The 19,836-nt window shown below is 38.0% G+C and overlaps 1 protein-coding gene across 2 annotated transcripts in view; it reads right to left on the bottom strand.

Annotated features, from left to right (window-relative positions):
* Positions 1-19,836, bottom strand: part of LOC145666602 (A disintegrin and metalloproteinase with thrombospondin motifs 7-like) — a 347,276-nt gene that overhangs the window by 167,210 nt on the left and 160,230 nt on the right. For both annotated transcript variants that reach the window (XM_081734010.1, XM_081734009.1), the window contains exon 3: positions 622-802. In XM_081734010.1, coding sequence (XP_081590136.1) covers positions 622-802 — 181 coding nt within the window. The remainder of the gene's footprint in view (positions 1-621; positions 803-19,836) is intronic.

Raw genomic sequence — 19,836 nt, 5'->3', positions numbered from 1 at the left:
AAATGATGACGTTGCCGTCGTGGATGGGCTTTCCACCAATTCAGCCACAACTGTTAAATGACTTGGAAGTCATATTTTTTTTCGTTATGCCGTTTACAGTGCTATCTATTGATACACTTTGCAACTTTTTCTGTTCTTATGCTATACCGTTTCCCCTTCTTAAAGTATATTCAGTTCAAATTTGAAGTCATTCTGACCAGTGGTTTTTTTTTTTTTAACAGCATTTTGAAGGTGAAACTTTAATTATTTCGATTCCAATTGTAAGTATTTGTGGGTCGGATTGAATTGTAAACTGCAAATCCATGTGTGTGCAAAGTAGCTAAGTGGTGTAGCGCTCACCTCTGGTGGAAAAGACCTTGGTTAGATACCAGGCCAGATGAGTATGCGGTAGACAAAATAGTGTCCGTGTGTTTCAACATATGTTTCCAATTCTCCTTCCTCTAATATTCGTACTTTCCTAATCATTCATGTTCACTAACCATCTTTCTCCTTTAGCATGTAGGACGTAAACTAAAAATCTCATTGTTTTTGTAAGCCCACGTCTCATATAGCTTTGGTGCTGAAAGGGACGTTAAACTTCAATTCGACTTATAATAATAACAATAACAATAATAAACTAACCTTTTGTGCCACAGTTTTTCTCATGCTTTTTCCGTCGCTTCTTTTTCTTATTTTTCCTATTCTTTTTGAGAACAGCTGATCGTCTGAAGAGAAGGTGTGGTTTCTCTCCCGTGTCGTTAGAGAGATGATTGCTCACAGGCTCTAACCAGAACTCGCCTTGGTCCATTCGAATGAAACCTGTCTGGAATAAATATGTATTCGTAGTTAGCAAACATATCACCAGACATAAAATAGCAAATATCATAACTACATGTGAAAACAATACATTTTATTTTTTAAATTTTTTTTTTTCTAAAAAGACAGATTATACAAATTATTGCCCACTGTTTCTAACTGTTTGAAACACCAGGAACTTTCGTTACAAATAACGTACATTGTAGTGCAGTTATTACTTTATTGCTTCTGTGAAGATTTTCAATAGAGTGTGTTATGCAGAGTGTTCCAAAAGTGTATATTCACTTCAATAGAAGTTATCTGAAAAGAATCCATTGACATTATGGCAACAAAATGTAGTAATCCGTTATTTTGAAAGATATCAGTATTTTCATCGTCAACGAAGCCACCAATTGACCGTCAGAATGTTAAACAAAACGACAGAGGCACGATTCACTTTCGAGAATCACAAGACCCATTTGAAGGATACAGAAAATTTGAAAAATTGTGGAACATAGGGACAATTATGGCCTTAAAGCACAGTGTCCACATAGAGCACGTACGCATCGAGCATTATTCACAGCAGCACTTTGAATTTAGGGATCAATATACATAGAAGTGCTTTTATTCAAATGTTTTATGTTGAACTACATTTAATTGTTTGTTGTATTTGAATATTTTCTTGGGTTCCTCCATAAACTGAAACGCATTGCAGACTCTGAGATTAGTGAACAAATTATACGGTTTCTGGACACATAGTTTCATATACTTATAATTTGTGTTAAGTTTAATTTATCTATTGCGAAAATAGAAAGCTGTATTGACATTTTAAAACGGAAGAAGTTTTGGATGTCCAGAATACTCTAGAATGCCCAATTGCTGGCTATATTTTTATTTAATACGTCTAAGGATTGAATATATGTACTTGATAAATGTTTATTATATATTTTTTAAAACTTATTTAGTGAAACAAAGAAGAAATGAGATGGAAATCCGTATGTTTACTGACTATTTAATCTATTTCCGGTTTCAAGAAATCGACCCGTTTGAATGATACTGATTTTCCTGTGCTTTCCTCTAACTTGCTGTCAATTCCTGTAATAGTTCTTTCTTCACAATTATGTTTACCAAATGAGTCCATGGATTTACTAGAAAAATAGCTTCTAAAATCAAGATTTGAGACTTAAGTTTAGTATTTACTATATACTTTAAAAAATCATCAAGACTAAAATATAGTATAGATATTCTCTGACTGCTACTTGTAAAGTTTAAATTACATTGTTCAACTTCAAATCAACTTCTATTAAGCGGAAATCAGTCGACAATGGATATAGCAGTGTCGAGCATAGATGTTCATTTTACTTCGACCTCACTCACCCTCGCCCTCGCAGTAGCTGTTGGCCCTCGCCCTCGTTCACCCTCGCCCTCGCGAATGGAATTGTTCATCGCCCTCGCGCGCCCTCACCCTCGCTGTCGAAACTTGTCCTCGCCCTCGCGCACCCTCGCCCTCGCCGTCGAAGCTTGTCCTCGCCCTCGCGCACCCATGCCCTCGCCATCGAAGCTTGTCCTCGCCCTCGCGCACCCTCACCCTCGCCATCTAAGCTTGTCCTCGCCTTCGCGCAACCTCACCCTCGCTGTCGAAGCTTCTCCTCGCCCTCGCACACCCTCGCCCTTTTCGTTGAAGCTTTTCCTCGCCCTCGCGATAGGTGTTGTCCATTATCCTCGCTCGCCCTCGCCTTCGTGCTCAAAACTTTTCCTCGCCCTCGCGCACCCTCGCCCTCATATCATTGAGGGCGAGGGTAATTGAGGGTGAGGAGGCCTCGAGAGGGCCTCCTTCGTGAGGATCAGAGCATCAATTATTCAACCTATTTGTTGAATTATTTCCTTATCGTCAGTGGCGGATCAAGGGGGGGCGATCGCTCCCCCCCAGAAGAGGAAACTTCTTTATTTTATATATACAAATAAAACGCATCCCAGAGTTTGGAGCTCTTAAAAGTAGCTCTAAGTAGCAGTATTACAACCCACCACCCCCACCAGAAGTCCTTCCTGGATCCGCCCTTGCTTAACATACGTCCTAAAGAAAGGAAACTAAACATATCATCGTATAACTTACTGTGGAACACTTAAAATGGAACAACTGTTACAATGGAGATCTCGGTCGATAGTGACGTTTACATCACTTATCAACAGTCTGAAGAGTGTTTCTTCCAGACATGTTTTTTTGGGGGGGTACTGCCCCCCGAAGCTCTGAGAGCCTTCCCCGAAGGAGACCAAAATAATACGTCTATAATATAATAATGAATAGAATAGTACCTGCAGTGCCGCCTCGGGATACTAACAAGTAAACCTTACGTTTGGGTGAATCGAGATGCTGACTGAGATATATATGAGAAAGTAGTACTAAATGTGGTCAGTATTTCAGTGAAGTTGTAGGTGCGAAGCTCCATGGGTTTAGGAGATACAGCTACCAGAACATCACATGGAAGTACAGAATAGTCTTCATACAGTTGGAGGCAAAAGCTCTGTAAGACCTCTTGTAACGACAAAAGGTGAATAACAAATATATGGGTACATATTAGGACTAGGGGGAAGTCATATAGTAAGGGTATACCTGACGGCAGCCATCTTGAAATCCGCCATTTTGAATTAAGGTTAAGTTTTTAAAATAGGAATAGGGTCATGTGATACATGATTTAAGGCGCAAATTTAATCAGAAGAACAATGGTGACGTTAATTTTGATTTACGCGCAATTGGTAAAAAGTTACAGGGAAATTAGATATTGTTGCAGCATATGTATTAGTGCAGCATATGCAGCATATGCAGCACGCGTAACATTGACACCTTATTAATAGCAAATTTTACCATAAATCCAACGTGTCACTGTTATGCGTTTTGTTTAAAACTTTTGTCTGATTCAAAATGGCAGATTTGAACATGGCCGCCATCAAGGCAACTCTTACCATAGACCTAATATTTATCCACCTACTTTTTATTTAATTATTATCATTAACACAAAATTTACAAGGTGGGGAAAAGGAGTAATAAATATGCTGCAACAATATTTAATTTCCTTGTAACTTTTTACCAATTGCGCGTAAATCAAAATTAACGTCATCATTGTTCTTCTGATTAAATTTGCGCCTTAAATCATGTATCACATGACCCTATTCCTATTTTAAAAACTTAACTTTAATTCAAAATGGCGGATTTCAAGATGGCCGCCGTCAGATATATCCTTACTATATGACTTCCCCCTAGTCCTAATATGTACCCATATATTTGTTATTCACCTTTTGTCGTTACAAGAGGTCTTACAGAGCTTTTACCTCCAACTGTATGAAGACTATTCTGTACTTCCATGTGATGTTCTGGTAGCTGTATCTCCTAAACCCATGGAGCTTCGCACCTACAACTTCACTGAAATACTGACCACATTTAGTACTACTTTCTCATATGTGTCTCAGTCAGCAACTCGATTCACCCAAACGTAAGGTTTACTTGTAAGTGTGCCCTTCCCCCCAGAACATTGTTTCTGAAAGACACACTGCTTATGAAGGACTTCTTTTTCTGCGAAATGTTATCTTAATTAGTTCCAAAGCGGCTGACTAACATATCGAGCCCTTGTAAGAAGAAATGAATATGAAAGTACACTCGGATAGGTTAATTTTTGAGCCATTTTTCGTGGCAATTAAAACGCAACTCCTGTAGCTTTCTTAACTGCACGGGAAGACAACTAATACGTACTCACGGAACGGCAAATATTTTATGGCACCATTTTCATTCTATGAACCTTAATACATACAAAAACTTTATATTTCCAAATGAAACTATATAGCGACATTAATGGGTCATTTCAAAAGAGGGGGGTAACTGTCCCCCTTTGCCCCCCTAATCGCCGCCCATGCTATGATGTGTGGCACATTTGTGCGAAGTTAATAATAATATGATTAAACTGTTTACCCACAACAAAATCCTGCTCGTTTTGCTGAAGTGGCTTTTCCTAAGTTTTATATGTTTCATATATCCTACAGTTTTTTTTTCATGACTTTTTTTTTAATTTGTCCAAATTTATATTTCTCCTTTTACCACACAATCGTTCAATACTTGCTCTATAATATTTAGAATCAGTATATCATCCTGTAACGTATTTTATTCCTAATAAAAATCATTGAACAACACAACATACAAACCCTATCTCACTGGCTTGCACGCGAACCTTTGGTGCATGGGGTCCTGGGGACAATTCCGAGTGGGAGAACATTGAACGACAGTGGATCGAATTCCCCGTTAAACCTATAGGTCCACTTCTCATATAGCCTCGCCGACGAAAGAGGACGCTAAACGGCAATCAGTCAACAGTTGCAAATTTCGGCTGCATAAACAACTTATGTCTTGTGGAACTTATTAAATTTATTTTGTTAAATCAGCTCTTTTAACAAAATTTCAGTATTAACGTGTCAGATATTTCTATTTAAGGACAAGAAAAAATATATTATTTTGTAACTAAATGATAGCTCTACCCACGTAGATTATAAAAGCAGAAACAATGAAAATCGATATAATAGTGACTGACATTATTTTAACAAATATCGATTCAGATAATAGTTTGGGCTGTTACAAAACTATGAAAAGTTAAAAATTCCGATTAATTGTAACAACTTCATCAGTGGTGGACATTGGAGGAGGATGTATGCTATTAATCAGCCCATTTCATGGGCATCCAAACTCACGAGCCCAACGCTCGCTAGCTCGGAATTCGTGCTCGACCGTTCTCGGGTTTAATAATTAAGCGCTACCCCGAGCGCCAATGAAATAAGTCAGCGCGAGTCCAACTGAGGGAAGTGAGCCCGAGTACGATTCCCAAAGGAATAAATGAGCGAGAGCCCAGTTGAAAGAAATGAGCCCGAGTCCGAGAGAGTCCAGAGCAAAATGGCCATCTATGAACCAAAGTCATTCCATCAAGTCTTTTTCCATCTGATCTACTGCATTCTGATGGTTCTCTCATTGATTGTGTTTGTTCAGATATCAGCGCTCTTGTCATTTACAGCTGAATGACGTGAGTGACTGTCTGTCTGTCTACCAACATTCTCTAAACATGACAGTGTAGTAGACACTTCTTATCTAAAACGTCTCCAGCACAGTGAGGGCAACAATGAGGCACACTTACTTCTTAATGTAGCGCTATTTCTACCCGGAAACTTTCATGGGAAAAATCAAATATTATTCTTATTTGCATTATTATTTTTAATAATTATGTACGTACACACGAGAAATTGTCTACTGCAATTAATTGAAAGGAAAAATACGATTAATGTATAACCTTGCTATGACACTAACTTTTCATCTAGGGGACATGGCAGATGATATTTTCAATTTTGCCTCTCTCCAAAAGAGGTCAAAGAGCAAACTCCAAAACAGTTGCTTTTAAGGAAGCTTGTCCTCCTCCCTCGCGTGTCCTCGTTCTCCTGAAGGAAGTTGTCTCTAGCCATCGTGCACCCTCGCTTCCGCAGTAACACTTGGCCCTCATCCTCGTTCACCCTCGCCCTCTTCGTCGATGCTTTTCCTTGCCCTCGCGCACCCTCACCCCCGCCATCGAAGCTTGTCCTCGCCCTCGCGCATCCTCACCCTCGCTGCCGAAACTTGTCCTCGCCCTCGCGCACCCTCGCCCTCTTCGTCGAAGCTTTTCCTCGCCCTCGCGCACCCTCACCCTCGCCATCGAAGCTTGTCCTCGCCCTCGCGCACCCTCGCCCTCGCTGTCGAAACTTGTCCTCGCCCTCGCGCACCCTCGCCCTCTTCGTCGAAGCTTTTCCTCGCCCTCGCGCACCCTCACCCTCGCCATCGAAGCTTTTCCTCGCCCTCGCGCACCCTCGCCCTCGCTGCCGAAACTTGTCCTCGCCCTCGCGCACCCTCACCCTCGCCATCGAAGCTTGTCCTCGCCCTCGCGCACCCTCGCCCTCGCGGCCAAACCTTGTCCTCGCCCTCGCGTCACTGTGGGCGAGGGAACTTTAGGGTGAGGATGCCCTCGAGAGGGCCACCCTCGCGAGGGTGAACATCTCTGGTGTCGAGTTCCGTTAAGGACAATTTTCACTGTATCTTCCTGTTAGCAGTTTGCACCGCTCAACTGACATTTAAGATACAGACATAAGGAAAAGACGGCATAATTTTAGTTAAGAGGATGCTGAGACCATATGTGATGAAACAATGAATTTTCGCAGTATCTATACAACTGGCTTGGCTATCATTGTCTACAGCCAGTACAATGCCAATATAAGAAGTGCATTTTCGTGGAAAAGTGGATAATATATGCTTTCTATGGTCATAGTCCAAGGTTAGTTTCGGGTCTTGGTACTTTTCTCGGATACGAATCTAACCCGAGTAATGTTTCGGATAACATTTTAAGTAGTAGATTCCGTCTCATTATAGTCTCGGTGCTGAAATAGGACGTTATACACAAATCATTCAAGTCATTGTGAGTGCAGAAGCGATATGTGAAAATCAAGAATCAAAATACGGTTTATTGTTACATTACTCATTATAAAAACTAAAAAAAAAGATAAAGTAATTTTACAATCACAATGAAGAGCATTTATCAACATTTAAAGGTACACAAGTCATTACACAATATACTGCAATATAGTTTAAATGTTATTATATTAGATCTTTCATGAACCTCTTGTGATGCAGAAGGATTACATCGGCATCACAGAAGCACCACTCTCAGCTCGGCTCGGCTCGTGGACAACACTACAGACAACTCAGTTATACTAAAGTTTTCATTCTCAGCAAAATGAAAAATATACGTATCAAAACTTATTAAATTTACATATAGAATAGTATTGGTGACATAAACAACAGAAGCAAGTAAAGGTATGTTCACGTCTTGATCACAATCATCGTAGTTATTTCACCGTCAATTGCTGCAAACTGAGGAGCTTCGAATGCACTATGGTCCTCATCTACCTTCCTCTTCTCGACATAGTAAATCCTTATTGCGACCGCTCATCATTGCAGCTTCATTTGTTACTCTTTTATCCTTCTTCTATCGCATCTTCTATAACATCCTTAAGGAAAATAAATTATGTCCCAGCCAGTGGTTACTCATATTTTTTAATTACAACCAGTATCATCCCTTCCCCTCCTTCTATTTGCTGCAATTATTTGCTGAATTTACTGATTACTTCTCCACACTCACATTTTGACAGTCTCCTACCGTTTTCTCGTCGCTTTTATGCCGTATTCTTCTTTCCTCAGCAGAGAGTGCAACAGTCCATATCAAACATTTAGAGGGTCATTTGTGCTTCTAGATAATGCTCAAAAAATGATAAATTCTTTCAAAAACTACTATATGTTCTTGTTATAGCATTTTAAGAACTAAAATGTTAGTTGTTAATTATTTTTATAGCAGCATTCGAAAAGCATGAAAATAAGTAGTAAATTTCAAAAAGAATATTCGCAATATATTTTTATTCTTATGATATATTTCTTTAATACATTATACAGTGCGTCCCACTAGCTTTCGAACCCGAAAAAAACGTTATAATTTCCGAACAAATGTACATAAGAAAATGGAATTCACAATACACGTACCTTGTTTCATGCTAAACACGGAAAAGGGTTGAACAGAACCGCACACGTCAAAACAAAGACGATAGGTGGCGCGAGGGGAAGTGCTGCTTGGCGTGGTGCGCGTGCGTTAGTGTGACTCGAGTCGCTGCATCGCGAGGATGGTCCTGTACACCATACAGGAACGCGTGTTCATTGTTAAAAAAATATTGGATATCGGGATCGTATCAGACCGTTCAACGTGAATTTTGCCGTGAATTTGGATGCCGTAAAGGACCATCGAAATCATCAATACATCATTTGGTGAACAAGTTCGAAACAACAGGAACGTTGCTTACGGAACATGGAGGCGCGCGTTCACGGATGTCCGAGGAGACAGTACAGAATGTGCGGCAAAGTCCCCTGAGAAGAGCCTGCGTCGATTATCACAAGAGGTAGGGATGTCAAAGTCAACTGTGCAAAGAGTCGCCAAAAGAGCCAAGCTGTTCCCATATCGCGTTACAGTCGTCCCGGATTTGAAGACTACAGATTGGGAAAAGCGTGTGATGTATTGTCGTTGGTTGCAAGCTTTGTTGCATGGCAATCCAGGAATCCTACACTATACTTGGTTCACAGATGAAGTTTGGTTCCATCTCTCCGGTTATGTGAACTCGCAGAATACTTGGGTGTGGGCCGCCGAAAATCCGCATGTGTACCATGAGATTCCACTTCATCTTTTGAAGGTGGGGGTTTGGTGAGCAATTTCCCTACAGCGTATCATTGGACCCATCTTCTTTGAAGATATAGTAAACACACAAGTTTACTTACACATCTTCAATGAATTTGTGAATCAGCTGGACGATCAAGAACTGCGTCGCGGTTATTTCCAACATGACGGAGCAACATGCCATACTTCCAACGTGGCCATGGCAGAAATTGAGTCCTTTTTTGGTGACAGGATAATCTCCAAAGGATTGTGGCCGCCAAGGTCCCCGGATTTGACACCACCTGATTTCTTCTTATGGGATTTTCTTAAAGGTTGTGTTTACAGAAACAACCCACGATCACTTCAAGAGTTGCGAAACAACATTGAGAATGCGATTCATGAGATCACACCGGAGACTCTACATCGGACTTTTCACAATATGGGACGCCGTGTACAAACATGTCTTGACGTCCAGGGAGAACACTTTCAGCACCTGCTGTGGCGGTCATGTATTCAGCATGAAACAAGGTACGTGTATTGTGAATTTCATTTTCCTATGTATATTTGTTCGGAAATTATAACGTTTTTTTCGGGTTCGAAAGCTAGTGGGACGCAATATTCTTGACTGGCTCACTATATTTTTTTATGTATAACATACAGTTTACTCGCTTTGTTTATTGTATTACTGTTAGGAGAAATCATACAACAATAGATAAAATGTGCTACTGAATAGTGAATAATTTTTGTGTACAGTGTATAAAAAAATTAACAATATGTTCAATTAACCTATTACTATCAACGAACGACATAGTTTTACCTCCATAAAAAAATTACTTTTTTTTCTCGAGTTTCTCAAAAACTACGCCGCAGACTTTACCTTCAGGTATGTCGTTTTTTCAATTTAGTGTCAGCTATTGATTGATATATGTTTTATCTTAGGATAATATTATAGTTAAACCAAAATTAAAGTTATCGATAGTTTTGGACTGTATTTAATTATCTATACTGTGTACTGTCATCTTGTTACTACCAGAATGAAAATCGTTATCGTCAATCACCAATTTTTAGGTTTACTAAAAATTGGTTTTCTTGATTTATTCGAAAAATTCGCATGAGGATTAATGCTTTACCCATATCATTTCGTTCTGCTCAATGAAATGTATTCATTGGTATACATTACACACTTCGTCTCTGGATATATTTTTGGTTAGAAACCAATACTGTAGTAGAATTTTATACATTTTTTAAAATTTCATTTCCATCTGAAGATGGGCGGGTCACAGAAGGTAACGGCATCAGTATTTATTTATCTGTAGTTTTCATTGGGAGATCGGTAATAGGTTTATTTATTGATTGATTTTGGCTGTTTACAATACAAACTTACCAAATAAAAATATACAGAACAATATAAATAAATCAAGAAAAATGTTTCCAACAACAAACAATAAAGTGCTGAAATGCTAGAGTGCTAAAGTGCTGAAAAGGTTTCGTGACTCTACAGTAATAGTTCAGATAAGAAATCCATAAGTATGGTAAATTTACTGAGCAGATCTGTGGCGACTTTCAACTTTGACATGTTGGTGCGTAGGGTGTGTACTATGTTCGTCAGGTTTAAATCCTCCAGAAGTTGAAGAAGTTTTTTAATAGTTTGGATGATGTCTTCAGAAGATGAGTTATCATCAGGGGACGTCTTTGGTGTTGAAGCTGCGATAGTGCGTGATATCGTAGGACTATCAGGTCTTGAAGTGGATGTAGCAGTGGTCTAGAAGAGATGCAGAATATGAGATTGTGCTTGCTGACATTATTTTTCCTTTTTGCTTATAGATTAAATGATTTTCTTAAATCTTCTGTTCTGGACGTTCCAATTGCACTCCAAAAGACCTACATGGAAGTTTATTTTACTACTATTTATTATTTTTGACTAAATATTTGGCTACTTAAATAATTTTCAAATTTCCAAATTATCAGCAAAAAGAAAAACATGATTTTTATTTGACTGTGCGTTATTCTTGCAAGGAGGCAAACGAAGTCAGTTTACATTAACCTTTACAGTGAACTTGAACCATAAGTATTTACATTTTAAGGGGAAAAGAAAAAAGTAGAAGTACGAGGGAACCACTTCTCTGAATCCTGGTGAGAAGAAATATGTTTATGCTGAACGATTAAAGAAAGGAGCAAGTCTGGCTTTTGTCGAACTCTTCCGCCCTCGCAAACTATTAACACTCAAAGCTATCACCATTTCTTACTGGGCTACGTCCAAATTTACAAAATTTTTCACGCTGACGGTCTTTGGAAACGCTTTCGTTATATTTCTGTTCCGTCAGAGTCTTCAAAGGTGATAGATTGTATCAAGGCACCATATTCTTCTGTGAACTCTTTATTTACATGTCATCACGGACAGGTCCCTTGCCGCAAATATAGAAGCAACTAAGTCTTAATCGAATCTCTTTGTTTTGATGTTAGAATTAGCCTGTTTAATGATGGTTATTGCGATTTTCATCTTTCGTCTCTCTCGTTCATCTTCCATTCCTCAGTCTTGGAATAAGAAGAAACTCTGCTAAAGACAGTAAAGAGGATCATGGAGAAACGTTTATTTAAGGATGCATAGGCTTGCCTTTATAATAAGGATTAAGAATACCTAAATAGTTTATCCTAAATGTTTATGCAGCCCGTAACGCTGAAATGTTTTGAAGGTTGCATGTTACAAGGAATGTGCATTTAAAAAAATGAGTTGATTGTAAGTATAACGTCCCTTTCAGCAGCGAGGCTATATGAGGCGTGGACTTACTGATTAACGTGGAATTCGAACCACATGAACTCCCGCCAGGTATCGAACTCGGGTCTCCCACGCCAAAGGCGTGTACGCTAACCGCTTAGCCACGAAGGAGCTCTACATTTTTTCAAATGAATGTACGGGATGTTGATAACTACCCTTAAGATCAGTGAAGATTTGAATGGATTGACTTCATTAATGAACTGGGCGGGAACAATAACGGTAACTATCTACTGCAGAAACACAATTGAAAAACTCACTTTCGTTCAAGAGTTATAATTTGGAATGAAGGACACGTACGTACTAAGATTACAGTTTTATATAGCCTTACTAGCGTGATCCTAAGAAGTGAGTTTTGTTCCTGTTATGAAATTACACTACACTTTCAAACTACGTGAATTAAATAGTGAAAGCAGAAGTAAATAGATCAATATCTTCCGTTTGCAATAACTGAATCCATATAAAAGGAATCTCACTATCTTTTATATAACTATTAGGTACTTATGAATCAATGTCGAAACCGAAAGTTTGTAGAGTAGAGGGGGCAAGAGTACGTGGGGGGTAAGGATACGATTCCCTAAAATCAGGTGAATATATTCGCGTATGGCAATAATGCGTCACGTGGAGTTTGATGTTAATGGCGTCTAGAACCTAAACAAGTTTGAGTGTGCTGCGGCAAACTACAAGCTATCTAGGTAATTATTTATGTTTTTCTAATAGTTTGATATAATATTGGGACATAAGTAGTTAATGAATGACTTACACAATTTTATAACGATTTCAAAGTACTATAAAGCGTTAGTTTCTAACATATCCATTGTTTGACAGGATGGAGTAAATTGACTTTCTTCCAACAGTTGACTGTATAACATCACGGGAAAGTCAATTGTGTAGTGAGGGGGCATGGGTACGCAGATACCTACGGGGCAAGGGTACGCGTGCGTACTCTTGCCCCTTCTGTTCTATGAAAAAGAATCCAATTTGATTTAGAACTAACAATCAAAAAAGAATGTAGATTCCGTTGTAATAGAGAGTGACGGCAAACTTTACGAATACTGGTTGCCATATGTAGCCTCTAACGTTAAGAATTCTGAAGAATCCTGATATTTTCTTATGTACGAGGGATAAAATTTTATTCTAAATACCACTCCTTACATAACAGTATCTAAGGTGGTGTTTGAGTTTTCGAAACAGACAAACGTGTGAGATAGTGGCATCTGCAGTTATTGAATAACGTTACGCTTGCTTATTTTATTCAGGTTTCAGAAATACTACGCTTTGTCCTCTTTTATCTTAAATGTCAGTAGTCTTCAGTAATAAATTTCAATGGGCCTTATGCAGTCGTTCTGATGCGTGATTAGTGCCATACTAAAAAGTTCGACTACCGTATGTTTCCTGTAGTAGTCAGTTCTTTAGTAATCACACGTTAAAACGACTCTGCATAAGGCGGTATCAGTCCAATGATTGGTATGGAATCTTATAAAGATATACGAAGCTAACCTAACCTAACATTTGACAATATGTAGTTTCATCAAGGATAGCTCGAGAAGTTTTCAAGTTACCCTCGTAGGTGACAAGCATTCTGTAACTGATGGAATAAGCTGGAAATATATTTTTATAAATGGTCTAAATATTATCTGATTTTTTTTGTATCCTATGCATTCCCATTACTGATATAAGGAGAATTAAGGATTTTTCATTTCTTTCTTTCTTTTTTTTTTTTTTTTTTTTTTTTTTTTTTACGTCTTTAGGTACAATAAAGCCAGTAGGCCTATTTACCGAAGAAATGGAGAACGAATTAGTGCAATATATCACATTACTGGATCAATTCTTCTATGAATTAACTTTAAAAGATCTAAGAAGAATGGCATACAATTTTGCTGAACGTAATTAGGTGCCCCATATCCTTTAGCCGTGTGAATTGAATGGCAGAAAGAAATTGGACAGAGTCTTTCCGTCGTAGACATTTAACAATTGCTTTGCCACAGCCTTCAAAGATGGCCTGCGGAGAACTCGTGGTTTTAGCAAGCCACAAGTTGAATGTTTTTTTTTAATTGTCTAAAAAAATCATGTAAGACAAAACGGCTTTTCTCCACGGGATATCTACAACATGTACGAAACTGGAATAAATACGGTTCCTCATAAAGTTCCAAAAGTCGACTAAAAATCAGTTGTGAATAAAACTGTATCTAGTGATTTTGGAGTTAACATAACAGCTGTTTCATGGTGAATGCATCTGGTTCCTTTTTTCCCCAGATATTTAACACAAAACAAATGAAACAAGAATTATGCGATGGCTCGCCGCCAGGTTCTGTGGGAATATCTAATTCTGGTTCATCAACTCACAACTTTTCGTAGAATGGTTATGTTATTTACACCAACATGTGCGATCAAATTCGGTTACGAAAAAGGTATTTTTACTTGTTGACAATCAGACCTCTCACATTTCAATCGAAGCGATTGATTTCTGCAGGCAAAATAGGATAGTGATGTTGAATTTACCACCAAATCCCAGTCATAATTTGAAACCATTAGATCGCTCCTTTATTTGACCCGTTGAAATCCTGGTATTCAACTGTGTGTGATAAATGGATGAGGAATCATCCATCCCACATACTTCCAAGTTGCGAGTTTGTTTACTGAGGCTTACTACAAAAAAGACTCATAAAATGCATCGTGTGGAGTGTTGTACTGTATGGGACGGAAACGTGGACATTACGTAAAGGTGATGAAAAACGACTGGAAGCCTTCGAAATGTGGGTGTGGAGAAGAATGGAAAGAATGAGTTGGGTCGAGCGGAAAACGAATGATTGGGTGTTAGAAATGGTGCGTGAGAAAAGAACACTTTTAGATATTATTAGGAAGAGAAACTGGTTGGGACATTGCCTATGAAGATATTGTATCATGAGGGACGTCCTAGAGGGTATGGTGGCTGGAAAAAGAGGGAGGGGGCGAAGGAGACTACAATTAATGGATGATATAAAAACAGAAAGATCATACGCGAAGACGAAGAAGTTAGCGGAGGACCGTGGAGCATGGAAGCTTCTCAGCTGCGGCAAGTGACCTGCCAATAAAGGCAGAATACCTATGATGATGATGACTACAAAGCTGCAACCATTGGTATCCAGCCTTCAAGAATCTGGAGTTGTCCTACTGAATCCAGATGTGTTCACTGAAGAAGATTTTCTTCCTTCTATTGTGGATGTGATAGACTTAAATGTAGAAGCCAGGTCTGAAGACGAAAGCATTCCTGAAGCAACAAATCAAGCATCAGACCTGAATAGAGCCCAAAATCGTTCATCGGATGATTCACTGGAAGTAAAAAGGGACCCATGCGGTGCATCCAGATCAAACACTCCTTTGCCAGTTGCTCGTCCTCCTCCATCTGTTACCAAACCTTTAAACAGTAACGCTAGATCCTCACTAGAAGCAAGCAAGAGCTCATGCTGACTGTCCACTTCAAACACTCTTCTGCCGGTTGCTCGTTGTCATTCATCTGTTACCAAACCTTTAACCAGTAACGCTAGATCCTCACTAGAAACAAGCAAAAGCTCATGCGGACTGTCCACTTCAAATACTCTTCTGCCTGTTGCTCGTTCTCATTCATTTGTTACCTAACCTTCAACCAGTAACACTGGATTTTCACTAGAAGCAAGCAGGAGCTCGTGCGGATTATCCACATCAAACACTTCTCTGCTGGCTGCTCGTTCATCGGTTACCAAACCTTCAACAGTAAACTAGATCTTTACTGGAGGTAAGCAGGGGCCCATGTAGACCATTTACATCATGCACTCCTTTGGTGGTTGTCAGTCCTCCTCCAAATGCTACCAAGCACTCAACCAGTAGATCTTGAATCTCGAAGTCAATCAGAGATTCTGACATCTTCTCCTTTTAAGCAGAACTTACTTTCGAAACGGCGCCCTCCAAAGAGCAAAGGCAATCATCATCTTGCACCAGGAAAGCTACAACCGAAGTTGTAACTACAACTCCTCAGGTCAGTGAGGAAGTAGTGTACGAGTGTCCATTATGCAATATCATTTACAGTGATCCACCAATAGAAGACTGGATCAAGTGCGCAAGATGCCATGAATGGTGGCATGAACAATGCACATCATATAAAGGAGTAGGCACCTTCATCTGTGATAATTGTTAATGCTCTTTTGGGTGCGTACTCTTGCCCCTTTGATTTCGTACTCTTGCCCCACATATAGGGGCAAGAGTACGAATTTGAATGTTTTCATTTTATGAGTTCTAATTCCTCTAAGAATAGAGGTATATAAAAGTTGAGTTCACATTTCGTAAAGGAGAGTTCAAGTTTTGTGTTCCATGTAAAAGTTTTCCGTTGTAACTATTTTTTACCAAAATATATAAGTTTAATTAAAATTTGCGTACTCTTGCCCCCCTTTCCTATACTAGATTTTACTACTTCCGTTTTCAGTAGAAGAATAAGAGATGAGATGAAATTGTTCTTGGGATCCTGGAAATTCATATGAAAATGTCATTTCTTACTATCACATACAATTTTAATCTATGAAGATCAATATATTGACACCGGAAGTAGTAGAATATCTCTATCATTTCCAGACGCAATAGAGGAACAAATTAAGAGATGGGCAATATAATTGTGGTACTGAATGTAAATCAGAAAACTGCCTATAGTTATCTATTTCCGTTTTTCACTCTGGTATGAATGTGGGAAACGGAAATTGTAAATTTTCAATACTTTTGGTTTAAAAAGAGCGATAAAGATATACACTAAACTTTTTCTCAGGTGACTTCATTACAGAAAACCATTTCCCGCTTATATCTCACAGTTTTTGTTGTATGGAGATCAATATTGAAACCGGAAATTGTAAATTTCTTCTACTTTAAGTTTTAGTAGGGAGCTTATGGCGAAGATGGTATCTGTTCTCGGGACGCTGAACCTATTAAAAAAAACTGCTTCTTGCTATCTATTACTGCTTTTGTTCTATGCTGATCCACATTGGCTGATCGGATATTTACCATTTCCGATTTGAACAGAGAGTTAATAGAGGAGATGGAACGTATTCTCGGGACGCTGAATCGATTCCAGAAAACCGTTTCTCGCAATCTTTTGCCGTTTTAACTCTAATCTCTGTCGATAGACAAACATACGGATAGACTGGCATACTCAATCAATTCCACAAGACTTCTCATATTTATACTGTAACTGGCCAATTATAAACTTTTTATTTTGTTGTACTTTGGTTTTAAGTTCAACTTTTAAAAATAAACAAAACAAGAAAAATTCCTTTATCTAAATACAAATTAAAACTCTATAATAAAATGTTAAAAATTATGTAATTTATTTGCGAATTCGTTTTATGTGCTGAAGACAGTTTGACTTACATAATGAACTTTTTCATTATGTAAATCTTGCGTTGACAGATTTTTTCGTTTAAACCAAATTTCAACTTATACATAAACTCAAGTTTTTAAGTCATGGCATAAATCTACGTCATTTTGGGTAACAACCTCAGCAAAAAAAAATATTATATAACCTCACGATATTTCCGAAATAGGAAAAAGCAGCCAAAAATTACATCGTCAATAATTTTAATGTAACTAAGTTATTTAAAACAATTTTATCTTAAAACTTCAAACATTAAATTCTACATCAAATAAAATTTAAAAAGTCACTATTATGTTAATAAAAACTTAGGCTAAAATTAAACCTAAAGTAACTGTCATAAAACAATAATCTTCAACAAAAAAATCAGGTATATGCTTAAAAAATCTGTCAACTGCCAAAATGTCTCTACACATAAACCAATTCACAAACATCTCATAACTTCACTAAAAATTAAAATCAATCACACATTTGAAGCTTGTATCTTTTATTCACGCCTAAAATTTCCTAGTTTATTTAATGTTACGTAACACTTCTATCAGAAGTATAGAACAAAGTCGGTTATGTTAAAAAAAAAAAAAAAAACCACTCGCAATGTACCCCCATTAGGATAAACCTTAAGCATAACCACAATACAAAGCATAGTTTAGAATTGTGAAAAATATCAAAAATAGTTCGTCAGTTTAAATTAATTTGAACAATCGACTATCAAATTCACAGCATAAAATATTACTGCATGGTACACCACTTATCAGTTGAAAGAGTATCAATTTTCCAATATATTTTCTTTATCTCAACATCATCTTTACCGGTAACAACAGAAACGAACTACCTTACAAAGCTGCCTTCAACTTCATGAGGTTGACTAACTACGCTTCTCACATAAACACCCATCCTAGATGTAAGATTAAATATTTGCGAAGGAGTTTGTTCCCAGAGCTTACCCTTTGACAAGGTCTCCGCTTGCAAACACTTATTTTGACCAGGTTACGAGTACTTCTGAAATCTTTGAAGTTTGAATTTTCGTACCATATGTAAATATACTACGTATATGTGTACAACATATACGTACAGCATATAGATACACATAACAGTGACAGAGCGTATTCAGGTTTGATTATGAAATACAAAAGTCATCTTTCCACAAACATATTCCGTAACCTTAAATCTGAACTCATTGAGATACTACTTGGGAATAATTGTGTTCATTTTGTGTACCGAAAATTGAAATGCTCAGCATCCAGTTCCACTAAAAACCAATGATTCTGAATTCTGAGTCATAATGATAAGAAAAAGAAAGCTATCTAAGGAAACAACATAGAGAAGGTATCTAACACACTCTGTGGAGGGCCTGAGTTCGATTTCCAGCGGGAGCTCATGTAGTTCGGATCTCACTTTAAGTTGTAAGTTTACGTCTCATAGGTAGCCAGATATGTAGCTTACATCAATTTTAAGTCAACAAATGCCAAAAATGAGTGAATATTGTAAAATTCTACAGAAAGCAGTTTAGTAGTGACAAATGATGGTATACGGGGATTGAACTTTCTCCCACAACCAAATTTTTGCCACATTGCTTTCGAATCCGAATACACAGCAGGGATATTTCGTGTGTGTTTTACGTATCTTTTACCTGCACACCAGTGTGCTTTATTGTTTAGTTCATTGTCAGAAGCTCGAATGAAACCATCTCGCTACTGGAGTGATTCTAGGTGGCAATTTTATGCTTTTGCACTTGCTTGTGTGTGTATGTGCGTATGTGTTCGCCGTGAGTTCGAAAAAGTCATTTTTCCTCAAGTATTGTTATTATTCATTAATATTCTACCTTAAATTTCAGTGTATTTACTGTTAAAGTCATTCGAGTTCGTGGGGCCCAGGAACAAATTAATCTAGTTTCTATTGTTTTAAAGGGAACTGGAACAGAGTTCTGGAACGGAATAAGTTCGTATTCCAAGATATCACTGTATTTTCCAGTGTATTTTCCAAGATATCACGATGTGTGGTGGGTCAAGTTTTTATTGACCTATGCCATCTCTGGGTAGTACCATCTCTAGTCTCGTTTTATATTTAAACTAAACTAAACATCCTGGTATTAGTACCCAAGAAGGGCTATGGTCGGCCACACGGCTACCATTTAAGTGGTATGTGATCAGTATAATGACTTCCATTTGTTTTAATTTTGGCTTCCTAGTCCGGAGTTTTTACCTCTTAATTTAGTCCTTTATTCGATCTGGATCCAGCCTGGCATGGTTGTAGAGCTTGACGTGATATACAAGTTTCTGAAATCCTGTGGCATGCATACTTTTGGTTCTTAAGTTATACGTAAAATAAAAAATATAATAAAGAATGTTTTTTCTTACGACTACGCAAAAAGTTTTGATATATACCAGTATATTAAATTGCTTCAACATGCCAGGTCAACTTTGGAGATTCAGTGTCCTTATCGAAAATTGAACCACGACCACCCGCATCAGAAACCAAGTGCACTAACGTTTTAGCTACTCTTTTGAAGTGGAAGTACAGTTTATATTATCAGTTTAAAATCTTATGAAGAAAAAGAAGGAAAATGGAAAGAGAACCTAAACTTAGTACTTCGTGGTCATTTATATTTCTTGTAAAAAAAAAGAAAAAAAAGAAAAAAAAGAAATGAAAAAGAAAAAAACAAGGAACTT

The sequence above is a fragment of the Thermobia domestica genome, chromosome 12 (assembly GCF_964235325.1).
Source record: "Thermobia domestica chromosome 12, izTheDome1.hap1.1, whole genome shotgun sequence".
NCBI classification, from domain to species: domain Eukaryota; kingdom Metazoa; phylum Arthropoda; class Insecta; order Zygentoma; family Lepismatidae; genus Thermobia; species Thermobia domestica.
Note: the sequence above shows the minus strand (reverse complement) of the source record. Positions and strands in the feature narration are given on the sequence as shown.